The following is a 12698-nucleotide window of genomic DNA, read 5'->3' on the forward strand; positions in this document are numbered from 1 at the left end:
GTATCAGCAGAAGAAACATCCACCCCATCTAGGCAGTGAAATGATCATTGATATAACTTGTGGTGAACACATTGCATGTTGAAATATAAACAATTAAGTAATTAAGTTATAATTAAATTCATATATCTTTACAGAAATAGACACACATTTACTTTCCTACCATGAGGCACTGAGAAATACTCGTAAAACATGCAGTCTTGCATGCCAGTGTGACATATTCATACATTGTAGTCTTTACAGTATAATGTGTTGATTTCACTGGCATTCAAGCCAAGCGCAAATTAGTATGTCCCAACTTCACTGAAAGTCAAAGAAAATAAAAACAGCATATGTTTGCTCCCATTGATCCTTCTCCAGCACGGTGACAGTCTTTTCTTTTTCAGTTTTTCAGCCCTTGTAAGTTGATGGATACAAAAGATCTCCTAACAAGGTGAATCAACTCGGTCCATGGCCTCATCCATCTCATCCATCTCTCTCTCACAGTCTTCACACCCCTCTGGCCCACAGCCTCCTACCAAAACCAGCGTCGGTACATCCCCATTTCCTACTCCAACCACACTACCATTCGGGGCCCACGCTACATCAATCATGCCGTCTGGACACTGCAACAGGCCACTGACAGAATAGAGCCCGCCCCCTGGAACGACCTCATCATAGGAAGGAGCATGAGTGGCGTTTCTTGCTTCCTCCAAACGGAGCCTTTGTCTGCGACGGAGCTCGATGATGGTCTTTGTGTAGGAGTTGAGGGTGACCACAGCAGCCCCCATACAGCAACTAAAGGACACCCAGGCAAGACTGGGAACAGAGGAGATTTAGGATCATTAGAGAGAGAAAAGAAACATGTCATCATAGCCTGTTAACAACCAATATTATATGTACATGCTTTAAACACATAAACTTGGATCTCTAAAGAGCAGCCACCTACGCAAAAGACCAGCCGTAGTCCCAGGACTGTGGCCTCCAGTCTTTGGGGCCCACAATGACTGTCATCTGAAATACTGTAGTGAACATCATATGGGCCACCATCCCAAGAAGACCTACAGTCCATGAGGGGTGAAACAAATTAAAAGCAGACTGAACCAAGAAAGATGACCATGCTAATAAAGAATGATATATGGAGATGGTGGTTGTAAAGTTAGGGAAGGAATGACGCTGAGTCTCACCTGATAACACAGTACAGATAGCTGCATAGGCATTGATTTTTAGTGAGTGCATCTCTTTATGGGAACACAAAACTTCCAGCCACATCAGTAAGAATCCCATCCCCAACAGGCCAATGTACGTAAACTCTGAAATAACTGACAGCCAGAGCACACCTGCAACATTTGACAATTTTTACACAATTGACACACATGCCTCCACATAAAAAAAATGTCATGGTTTTTATATTTTGGCTTATACACAACTAACCTTGCGTTTCTCCAGGTGTTAACTCTATAAAGCTTCGACATTTCTCCCCTGCCAACCAAATTTACAGAAATTAACAAAATGAAAACAGAACACATTATTCTTGAAATATAAATGAGAAGATTTTATCCAAGAGCTGGGAATGAAACAAACCTTTAAAAATCTACTAACATTACTATTATTGTGACAAAATGCAAGTGTGTTTATGTGTTTGGACGTGTGTTTTGTGGCCTTACCATCGCTGTGTTTCTCGCAACTTTCCCAAAAACCAGTGTGGAAATATCTAAAAGCAAACTTGTCTTCTCCCGTCTCCCAGATGTACTGAACTGCGTTGGCCAGCTGCCTCTGTCTGATCTTGGCCAGCTCGTCCCTCCTGGCTGGAGACAGTGTGCGGTTGAAGGGGTTCTGTGTGGGACTCTCTGTGTGACAGCACAAGAGGAAGACAATCAGAAGAATATTTTAGTTATGTCTTTGTATCACTAATTCCTGTAATGATAATGGAGTAAGTGGCAGGATCCAACAGTGCACAGGGTGGATCAGCTCTTTAGACATAGAGGCTCCAACACATTTATACTCGCACATATCTGTTGTCCATCTATACTCCAATCCAATACAGACGTGCATTTCTTTAGAATGTGGGAAGAAAAGCCACATATACAGGAGCAATACTATGCAAGAACAGGACCCGCATATAGGTACTAGCATCAACAACTGATCCCCTCAGGGAAAATAAAAACCATGAACATACAGTATATACATGTGCAAGCAAGTAGATGCACAAACACACACAGAAGTGCATAATGCAAATCAACTCATGCACCAAAAAGTCACAGAGTAGAATTCAATGACAAACACACACTTTCATGCAGGTGTGTCGATGTGAAATTATTGGTCATTTAAAAAAAAAAGTATGTGCTTTAGAATGAAGTGAGCACAAAAAAAATCCGTGATTCACACCACAGCCTCAAATGTATCATGTGTCTGTGTTTTCTGGTCACATGCAGGCTTTTTAGCCAAACCCTTGTTATCCCACATGTGTGTGTTTGTAAATCAAGCTTAGAAGCATAAGTGAGACTCAAATCCACCATTGTTAATGTAGATCTTGCTGTACAAGTACACAAAGTACACGTAGTGATGGAAAAATGATTCTTTTATGCAGTAAGAGCTGTTAGTCTCATTGTCGATTAAACGTATCTGTTGAGAAAATAAAAACCTGGGAGCAGACAATGCACTCTCCTCCATAAACCAATAAACCTTTGGGATCTACCCTCACACCCTGCAGATTAATACTAAGCCACAATTATGTTCACTGTGGGACTAAGGTATGGGCAAATAGAGATTAAAAAACACCAAACCAAGGACAATCACGTGAGGAGAAGCCTGTCAGTTTATCCAATCAGATTAGTTTGAGGTATTGGCTGTTGTGCAGTGACAAAAGTGCAAAGATCAAGAAGTACAGTACTTATAACCTGTAATCAGGTTCAAATATCAAGGCCACGCTTTTGTGAAGTCAATGTGAGAACGCTGCATTTTATATCATCGGCACATTTTGACAGCCTTATGAGATAATGCACAATCACAAAGCGGCCAGATGCACAGAAACTCAAACAAAGATGTGACATAATGTATGTATGAATGTATGTACACTTACTTAACAGATAAACATTTTGGTCCATGATGCCTCAACAAGCATCGTGGAGACTGCTCATTCTTGTCAAATGAATCTTAACTTAAAGTCCACCTACTCACTTTTCCATTGGAAAGAGCTTTCAATGTACATCTCACAGAGTTTGATTAGTGTACTTGATCTGCTGTACACAATAGCATTTGCTGATGATAAAGGCCGGGAGATGTAGTTGAAAAGTCCAGAAGAAGCTTGTAAGTAGACAATAAGTTCGATTTTTACCAGAACATAAATTATACAAACATCTAAAATTAGTCATGTGATGTTGTAAAGCATCTTAAAACAACAATTATCCTGCTGAGAGTAACCTGCGGCAATGATGGGTTGTACTTGGTCAGTTACAATGTTGCAACATTCAAATTATACCTGACTATTGCAAAATAGCTAATGCCAGGAAAACATCACCTGACTAGGATGACAGTTATGGCTGTGAACGTGTTGCAGCAGATATCAGGATTAATCATTGTGCAATGTTTTTGTAGTTTAGTATCGTCTTCTTTTGCTATAGGCCAGCTCAAAGCTTAATATTTTGAAAAACTCCTATTCACCAGTGTGGAACAAAACATACTTTACTTAAGAAAAATGTTGAGGTACTTGTACTTGAGTCTTTTACTGTATGCTACTTTATATTTTTACTTTACTACATTTCAGAGGAAAATGTACTTTTCATTCCACTAACTGTATTTGACAACCATACTTACTGACTACATATGATGCGAAAATGGGAAGATGCTCCTCAGTGAATATTACAATAAATGTAATTTAAAGTGTGTATTTGCCAATAACAGTAAAAGATCAATCACAGACACAGTATACATAGAAAAAAACATGAAGACAAATAATAAGGTCATAGGAAGCACAACAAAGCTGCACAAAACATAACCAAAAACAACATCTGATGTGGAGAGGTGAAAGACGATCTACCTGTGGTGTAAGGCTCGCTGTTGTTCTGACCACAGTTCTTCATTTTAACGGGCGACAGGCAAAGGGGCTTGACCACCTTGTGGGTGCCCTCACACCAGTAGGAGGTGCACAGTGCCAGAATGGAGAGGGCCAGAGCCAGAGTGGTCAAGGTCAGGGAGAGCAGGGAGCGAGAGCGACGGGACATACGCTCCAGCATGGCCACACAGGTGAAGAGAGAGGCAGGGGGAGGCCAGAGAGAAGAGAGAGAGGGAGGAGAGAGTAAGGCACACGTGGGAAGAGGATAAACAGGACAGAAGGTACAGTCACAGAACCGAGGGGGCAGGACAGATGTTTCGGGGTGGTTTAAAGAGGCGATGCCCTGCCAGGTTTAAATGGAAAGCAAAAGATAAATGTAACAGTAGACAAAACACATCTGACAAAGCGATACTGTAAAGTCAGTGTGATTAACAGAGAGAAATATAAAGAGAGCGTGAGGGGTGGGAGTCGGATAAGGTGCTCTGAAGTTGATACACATAGGAAAGGACAGATGAAACAAAAAATTAACAAGAGGGGATTTAGGTGGACATTGGTTCACTCCAGGAGAAATGCAAGGACATAACAGTATGCTGACCAGACAGTTTTAATGTGAAATCCTGCTATTGATCCATGTGGTAACTGATGTAGCCATACATCCTCTGACCTCAGTGCTTGTAGACCCTTTGTGTGTGTTCTTAAGAGATCAGTGTGATCGTACCAAGATTAAAAACATTTTAAAACAATACTAGAATTTATCATTAAAAGTTGTAAAGAGGAGATAAAGAGCATCCTTAAACTCAATTCATCACCTGGCAAGAAAGTGACATTAAATTGTTGAATGGAAAACATAAAGGCTAAAATCAGGATGTACATATGGGGACACCGAACTTTGTTGAATGTCAGTTAGAGTTAAAAAACTGCCTGAGGTCACATATGTCCGCAGGGTTATGGAAGAATAAGTCAAATCTGCTATCATGTGACTTGGGCTAATATATTCCTGCTCCCTGGTTAACACACTCAGGCCCGACCCTGCCACTCACTGTGAACTCCACTGCTGGACCCTAAATGGAGGACAAGACAGACAATAACAAAAGATTACTTTTTTTGATGAAATTATGGATAAACCACAGATCTAAATGAAATTTCGGCAAGTAATCCCTGACAATCTTATTTAATCTGTTTGTATTAGGTGTGTTTTAGTGTGAAGTGCATTCTGAACATGTTGGCTGTCTTTCTCATGTAATATCTCCCGGTCAGCCAACAGCCCCTATAGCTAAATCCGCATGTTGGTTTCTAGAATCTAAATAATGCTGACAGAAGAACATTGAGTAACAGCTCTGGAAAGAAAAAAGAATTGAATAAGAAATTGTTGCAACATATTGACAAAAAAACTACAATCTGTACATTTTACTGTATCTTTAAAAGGATTTGTACAATCTCTGCAAGATGTTCATTGTCCAAAGAATAAGGCCAGCATAAATGCTTTGTGATTGCTGAAATGATAAAGACAAAGATAATTACATGTGCATAGCTTTCCAATGAACTGAACTATGTTTATCATCTGATATTATCACCATTATTTCCTCCAATGAGACACTCCAAGCCCATTTCTTCTGAATAAAAATTACTCTTCAGTTCACACATAACATATTAAACATAACGTACACTGTGACAAATGTAAGTTCAGCATGAACAAATACGATACAGGCTAATGTGTAGTTTTTGCTAGAATTAACCTTGATCAAAATAAGTTATTGTTTTTCAGATTAACAGTCATCTTGACAAATATTAAGTAGCTGTGAGTCCTGTAAACTGGACACACATTTGCCTCATTCATGTTGTATATGCAAGGTAAAATCTTGATATTACTTGTTTTATCTGAACATCAGTCCAAAGTTCCTCCTTTTCCCCATCAATAATGAAAAAGAAAAGCATCATATTCCCATATTTGGCAAGCTTGAACCAGCAACTGGTCTTTTTTATGTGTAAAAATGGCTGATTTATGGAAAAAAACAATTAATTGAACAATTAATTTTCTGATGAACTTTTCAGCTCCTTATGTTGAAATAATTAGTGACAAGTACCTACCAAAGATCTTTTTCTCGTCCTTTGTAGTATTTCAGGTCAAACACGAGATAACTACCACAGTAAAACACTTCCACTTCTTGTCGTCCATACCTCTGGTCCTTCTGGTTCTCTCTGTCTTGTTCAAGAGCCCTTAATAAAAAAGGTCTCTAAGAACTTGATTTTAGTTGCTTCATCTCCGTGTCACTGCACTCTTCATCTTTTTCTGTATCTGTCACTACTATCCCTCCTCCAGGATGAGCATCAGTGACCCTGACTTCTCCAGCTGTACTCCTCCCTTTGATCCTCCTGACCAATAGTCAGACGGAGATGCAAGATCGATGGAGCGACTGAGCGTCTGGTTACCACGCAACTCAACTGTTTTCTGTCTTTCTTGGGAATTTATGTCACAAAACCCATCGTGAATCATGTAATCCCTCTAAGTCCATCTGCTACTGTAGTGCCCCCTCTCTTCATGTGTCTGTTCCTCATTAAAGGTGGTTCCCTTTTAACCTCCCAAAAACATTTATTACATTAAATTATTAAACCAAAAGAGCTGATAAGACGCGCACACACACACACACATATACACACACACACACACACACACACACAAAGTTGAGTGTTTATTTTTGGGTGCCAAATGTGATGCCAAAAAAAATAGGTTGGAAGAGCTTTACATAGTCACAATAATTTATTTACAATATGTATGTACAGAAGAAGTCAAAGAAAAAACAACATTGTGTGCATGTTTGGAGGATGAGTTTAGGAAAGGGGGAGGTCTGAAATGGAGTTTAAGAAAGCAGTTCAACCCCAGGCTTGAGATTTACAGTAGTATAAAACCAGCTTGCCATCGCTGCCAAAAGACTGGAAAAGAGAGGAAAAAAAGACAAAGATAAATGTTAAATAAAATAGTAAGGCAGATAAGTGATGTCACAGTACATTTCCAAAATGACAGTGTAAAAAACTAATGTAAACTGTTACATTTCATTTAATATTGACCCATTGAGCAGTAAGAGGGATGTCAACTATATGAATTCAGGACTTTGAGATCTTTGCTGTAATTCTGATCAAAGGTTAGGGCTTTTTGCTTTTGTGACGTGGAGCTTCCCTTTTAATGCTCCCTCTGCTGGCCAAAGCTTCACATGACCCTTTTACTTGTTATTCCAATGACATAGGCTATTATTTCATTAAAGACTAATGATGGCGAGATGAAGCCTCATGAAGCACTGAAGCTTTCCAGCAAATTGGTTCGCAAAAGAATTAATTCCACAAGGCTTCATTTGCTCACAATACCACCTGTTGGTCAAAGACTGTAAATGAGGCAGATATAATCCAGATGATCTATGTGATCTGTGATACTCTGTATCAAAGAGGGTTTTTTGACTGTATTTTGCACAAGTAAAGACTTAGAAATAACAACAAAGAACAAAAAAATGTCCACGTAATCCATTTATATCAATATGGTGTGTATTTTCTGGTGGTATTAACATACCTGTATCATAAACAGATTTCCTTGAGAGGAATGCATCTACCAAACGTGTGTAAATCAAACCTTTTGGTCATAATATAAGTATTCTAAAACTGGAACGTGGCAGTGATTTAACAGGGCAGAGGCCAGTGAATGTGCTCGTCTAGATCATGGATGTAGAATACAACCGTGTAGATTCAAAACACTTTATAAATCAGTCACATGGTATGGCTGCCAGCAAGGCTTTGGATGTTATTGATGATGTCATTTGTCTAAAAGACACAAGCCTCGAAAGGCACTTTGCGGAAATCTTCAGGTATTTCTCGACACACTTTTCAAAGCGTTGGCACTGACCTTAACATCACTAGTAAAGACATTTAGTTATACTGTGTTCTAAATATCACAAGAATAATAATGTATCCTATAAAAGGTTAATATTTAGTGATAATATTCTTGTTCTCATCTGTAATCACTGACGGCTGGGCATATTTGCTTCAATTACTGAATCACAACAAAACAAGATTTAAATATCTGTTGTTGGCAAGCAGTGTAGTAAACATGAATAAACCCGGTCTTTTGTGTGTACATATGTTGCAATTTTATTTGAAGACATGGTTTAGGTTTGTGTGTCAGGTACAGTTACTACTAAGATCACTAGCATAAACTTCCATGCATCTGTTTTAAGTAGATATGTACTTACATCAAAGAGGACTCCTACTTCTTGATCCGGTGAGGGGGCAAAAGACTGGTTAACATAAATGAACTGGAGAAAAAAAAAACAGATGCAGTTATGTGTATATAGTGATATATATGATTTTCGTAAGTGAACAAGCCAGTAGACACACGCCATCCTTACCAGTTGTTCACTGCTGTCAAGCTTGAGGAAGCGAGAGATGAACTGAGACAGGGACTGTACCGTCCTTCCCCTGTCCACTGCCCACTTCTTTGTTTTCATTATAGGAGTGTCTCCCACTGCCTTCAACAGAACATCAACTATAGAAATGGAGAAAATAAAAAGTTAAAGTGCCGTTGCCGCCCGCCACTCAGACTAGCACGGGCAAATCCAAACATGAATTGTTCTGGGTAATTTCTGGATCCAGAAATCCAGTGACACATAACCGCTATTCCACAGTGGAAAAACAAAAACTATGATGCACTTCCAATATGAGGTAGATGAAATACTGCAGAATCACATTGCTTTTTAAAGGGCCGACACCATACAAACTAAAAAAATGAACACCTGCTTTTGCACAATTTGTTATTATAGCCTACAATTCCTTGGGTGCAAAACGTGCTCCCCTTTATTTATTTGAATTGTAGAACTACTTTCCTGTTGGTACAATTGGGAAATACATTTGCCATGTATGAATGTATTTGTTGCACTTGTAAGCTTTGAGATTCACTGTTGTCGAGCATTTGCCTTGATGACAAAAAAACCTTAGCTTGAATTTATTCTCTTACATACATATATATATATATATATATATATATATATATATGTATATATATATATATAAGAGAATAAATAAGTATTAAAATGTTAATAAAAAGTGTATATATAATACACTTGCGTATGTGTATGCATATGCATGTGTATATGTATAAACGCACTGATATACAAAATGATATCTGTGAATAGTTTTAGCTTTGGGGTTGTTGTTAGCTGTATGTCTATATTTGTGTGTGTACTTTGAGAGAAACCAAAAGCCGAAGTCAAATTCCTTCATGTTATCTCTTTACACTCACTTTGCCTTTAAAGCTGATTCTGATGAATAAAAATAGGTGGTGCAAAGCTTTGCATCCCTTAGAAATTTACTTATTCACTAAAAATAAAGATTTCCGACTCTATGCTGCTCAGATGTTTTGAACACTGTACTTAAACAACATAATTGTGCCTTCATATAAAATACAATTATTTGGCAAGGTTTTCAAAAAATAACTCTTAAACACAAAGCAACCCTTGAATTCAATCTCACACAGCTAAGGAGCATAATAATGAAAAGGGCAGTTTTTCAACTTGAATTCCTGAACAAACGCATTTCAAACCCCAAGACATGAAACAAGATATTTTTTATAAACTTAGCTGTGGCCATAGCTATGGCTGGGACAGAATTTTAAGCTAACTGTTTGTTACTTTAGCCTCAAACTATTCTTATATAACGTTACAAGATGTGCTATTGGCACCATCATGAAATAGTTGATACATAATAGAAATAGACTCTCTGACAAATGTATTCTAATAGACCAAAACGATTTATATTGCATTTATAAATTGTAGCATTAACTTTAGCATTATCCAAACCGGTAGTACCACATGTTAAAAGCTAAACGTTTATTGGCTAAACAGAAAGAATTAGCATTCCTATTGGCCAAAATATCTGTCAACCGTCTTTCACGTCATGCACCCGGAATTGCACCCTCTCGCACTAGTCCTCGTAAACAGATGGTTATTTTTTACTAATTGAGCCGAATATTCGATATATTACACTTTCTTACTTTTTTTCTTATCATCATTTGTCGTCGCGTCGTCTGACAGCGGTTGCGACTCCTCTTTTTGCGTTTCTATTGGGCATTCTGCATTGTCAGACATCTTCAGGTAACCACTTTGCTTTGGTTAGTTCGTTGCTCCCACCCATACAAGGTTCCCACCCCCACACTGAGCTAGCAAGGCGAACGGCGGCTGCTATTGGCTACAAAAACGTCAATCACTAAGACACGTAATTCAATTGGTCAATGCGCTTTCAGCGCTACGTTTATCAAAGACACATGAACTTCTGTCTTTAGTTAGCTGAATGCTAGGTCAGTTGGAATATATTTGTTCAGACTCAGATGTTTGTTGTCTGTTAATCCTTTGCCGTTTTTGGTTGAATTTGAACGCATTCTTCCTCTTTCACTTGCAAGTATACGTACATTTTCTTTTGGTTTCTAATTACACAGGGGGCGGTACATTGGCCATTTATCCTGGCAGCTGAACTTGCTACAGTCCTGTTGAACCTGTCCCTGAACCCACTCCTCGTCCTCCTCCTCACAATCGGACCATTCAGGCAAAAACAGTAAGTTAACTTTCTTGTCTTTAAAATGACAACATGATCTAGGATCGCAGTCATCGCTATTTCGCTACAATGTATTCGTTTTAAACTATGATACCAGTTGGTCTCATTGTTATGAAGACAGTGAAACTCCTTAAAGGAAATATTTTGTACAAGGAAAGGGAATCTGTTTCCTCCTTTAGAAGATTGAACCAATGTAAAAAATAAATAAATAAATAATAATTTGAAGCTCAGAAGAAAGCTCAAACGTAGCAACTACAATGCAAACATGATATGCAGTGCTTATTTCCCCAGGTGTTATTGTTGATTGAGTTACTGTTATTTTAATGTTCAGTGGCCTGTCACCCCCAAAACTCCACCACTAGCTGCGGACTTGTACCTTAATGTGTCTGAACACAATGTGTTGGTGTTGTGTAACCTGGTTCTCGCAGTGGCAAGAATTGGCAGGCTCTCTATCAATGATTCGGTGCTTTTCCTGTGTGACATGCAAGAGAAGTTCCGTCCCAACATCTTCCAGTTCACCAACATTGTCAGCAATGCAGCCAGATTGCTCCAGGTTGGAAATACTCACCATCACACTACATTAGTGTCAGTCATACCAGTTATCGGCCTCAGATATGAATTTTCTCAGTATTCATTATTTTTCTCCTCCTTCTCACAGGCTAGTCGTGTTCTGGGCATCCCGTCCATTTTGACAGAGCAGTACCCTCGAGGCTTGGGTCCCACAGTACCAGAGCTGGGAGCAGAAGACCTGACAGCTCATGCTAAAACTTCATTCACCATGATGATAGAGGAGGTTGAGAAGGAGCTGCAGACCCTGGGGAACCCCAAGCAGGCCATACTGTGTGGAATAGAGGCACACGCCTGCATTGCAGTAAGATCACACACATGACAGTTTCTGTAGTTTAACTTTACAAATGACTTACGCCTCAGCATAATAGACAAAACCATAAATACACCTGGCTCGTTGCAAGCTTCCATTAATGAATACATTACATTTACAGTCATGTTCATCTTTTACTCATAGTAGTTATTGCAGTAATAAATGACCATGACAGCAGTCATGATGTGACGGATGGTTATTAAGCTGTTATGCTGTTATTAAGTAGTTTTGTAGTTATGTCCCAGTGCTTCAGGTCCTGAATAAGGACCTCTGCTTCTTGCGTTTTCCACAGTGCACAACATATGACCTGCTCGAAAAGGGAATGGAGGTTCATATTGTGGCTGATGCAGTCTCATCCAGGAGGTATCTATGTATTCTACGCTTTTCCCGCTATATAGCATTGTTATCAACTGCATACAATATAAATTTCTTCATGTGTGTGTCCCAAAGCTGTATAAATGTCTTACTACTCTTGTGTCTCCCTTTCAAAGCCAGACAGACCGTTTGTTTGCTCTGTCCCGACTGAAGCAGAGCGGAGCATTCCTCACCACCACAGAGGCTGTTATGCTGCAGCTAGTTCAAGATGCCAAACACCCCAACTTCAAGCAGGTGCTTACCGCTGCTGCTTTCTGGGTTACTTTTGTTGATTTACATGTGTCATGAATGCCAGTATACGCGAAAAGATAACCCATTTGTAAAGTCTACAGACTGCAGCTTCAGCTTCAAAAATACACTGCCTAAAACCTTTATCGCTAACACCAGTTGACCAGTTACAAGTGATCTTACATTAGTGTTAGGTGACACCTCATACTGCAGTGATCAAACCCAAATGTGCCAGATTGGATTTACTGGTAGTTGGAGAGCTACCATATTGCCCTTGCAAACGTGCCAAGATGGACTTAATTCAGAGTATGCTATATACATATATGTATATGCACATAAGTAACGAAAGTGACAAATGAACTGTAAATTCTTTATTGACAGGTCCAGAAGCTTTTGGCCCACCCATCCCCTGACACGGGCCTCCTCGCCTTCTTCAGCTCTCTGTAGGGAGATCATCACCTGTCATTTTGTCCCAGAAATACTGTACAGAATTTCACTGCTTCCAACACGCTGTTGAAGTGCTTCAATAAAGGGATGCTGCTATGAATCTGTACTGCTTTTGTGTCTTTGTTTTTGAATCAAACTCTCATGTTTTGA

At 39.2% G+C, this 12698-nt stretch overlaps 3 protein-coding genes across 6 annotated transcripts; 1 reads left to right on the plus strand and 2 right to left on the minus strand.

Annotated features, from left to right (window-relative positions):
* Positions 1–101: 101 nt before the first annotated feature.
* Positions 102–6604, minus strand: si:ch211-149k23.9 (germ cell-specific gene 1-like protein). Of its 2 annotated transcripts, none has more exons than XM_034874292.1 (7): positions 6119–6604; positions 4016–5091; positions 1644–1826; positions 1411–1458; positions 1164–1316; positions 926–1037; positions 102–795 (listed from the first exon to the last, which is right to left on the minus strand). In XM_034874292.1, the coding sequence occupies exons 2-7, from the start codon at positions 4209–4211 to the stop codon at positions 423–425; spliced, it is 1065 nt and encodes a 354-aa protein (XP_034730183.1). In that variant the 5' UTR covers positions 4212–5091; positions 6119–6604; the 3' UTR covers positions 102–422. The 2 variants fall into 2 exon arrangements, with proteins under 2 accessions (XP_034730183.1, XP_034730184.1); XM_034874293.1 differs by having other exon boundaries at positions 423–795; positions 6373–6604.
* A 138-nt stretch (positions 6605–6742) lies between these two features.
* Positions 6743–10213, minus strand: atg12 (ATG12 autophagy related 12 homolog (S. cerevisiae)). Its single transcript, XM_034874381.1, has 4 exons — positions 10062–10213; positions 8422–8558; positions 8266–8328; positions 6743–6961 (listed from the first exon to the last, which is right to left on the minus strand). Exons 1-4 carry the CDS (start codon positions 10153–10155, stop codon positions 6902–6904), a joined length of 354 nt encoding a protein of 117 aa, XP_034730272.1. The 5' UTR covers positions 10156–10213; the 3' UTR covers positions 6743–6901.
* isoc2 (isochorismatase domain containing 2) lies at positions 9956–12652 on the plus strand. 3 transcript variants are annotated; one of them, XM_034874360.1, is made up of 7 exons: positions 9956–10161; positions 10503–10618; positions 11047–11171; positions 11277–11489; positions 11791–11861; positions 11990–12107; positions 12483–12652. In XM_034874360.1, coding segments are annotated over exons 2-7 (594 nt in total). In that variant the 5' UTR covers positions 9956–10161; positions 10503–10617; the 3' UTR covers positions 12549–12652. The 3 variants fall into 3 exon arrangements, with proteins under 3 accessions (XP_034730251.1, XP_034730250.1, XP_034730249.1); XM_034874359.1 differs by lacking the exon at positions 9956–10161 and adding an exon at positions 10204–10364; XM_034874358.1 differs by lacking the exon at positions 9956–10161 and having other exon boundaries at positions 10365–10618.
* Positions 12653–12698: the final 46 nt, after the last annotated feature.

This window comes from Etheostoma cragini, chromosome 6 (assembly GCF_013103735.1).
Source record: "Etheostoma cragini isolate CJK2018 chromosome 6, CSU_Ecrag_1.0, whole genome shotgun sequence".
In the NCBI taxonomy this organism is placed as follows: Eukaryota; Metazoa; Chordata; class Actinopteri; order Perciformes; family Percidae; genus Etheostoma; species Etheostoma cragini.

Coding starts and splice junctions, on each gene's coding strand:
- si:ch211-149k23.9 (XM_034874292.1), bottom strand. CDS start 4,211: ATGCTGGAGCGTATGTCCCGTCGCTCTCGCTCCCTGCTCTCCCTGACC. Junction 1,827..4,015: donor CAGCGAGCCTTACACCACAG/GTAGATCGTCTT, acceptor GCTGTCACACAG/AGAGTCCCACACAGAACCCC. Junction 1,317..1,410: donor AACACCTGGAGAAACGCAAG/GTTAGTTGTGTA, acceptor CAAATGTTGCAG/GTGTGCTCTGGCTGTCAGTT.
- atg12 (XM_034874381.1), bottom strand. CDS start 10,155: ATGTCTGACAATGCAGAATGCCCAATAGAAACGCAAAAAGAGGAGTCG. Junction 8,329..8,421: donor TTGACAGCAGTGAACAACTG/GTAAGGATGGCG, acceptor TTTTTTCTCCAG/TTCATTTATGTTAACCAGTC. Junction 6,962..8,265: donor AAGTAGGAGTCCTCTTTGAT/GTAAGTACATAT, acceptor TCTCTTTTCCAG/TCTTTTGGCAGCGATGGCAA.
- isoc2 (XM_034874360.1), top strand. Junction 11,172..11,276: donor ATGCAGCCAGATTGCTCCAG/GTTGGAAATACT, acceptor TCCTTCTCACAG/GCTAGTCGTGTTCTGGGCAT. Junction 11,490..11,790: donor AGGCACACGCCTGCATTGCA/GTAAGATCACAC, acceptor CGTTTTCCACAG/TGCACAACATATGACCTGCT.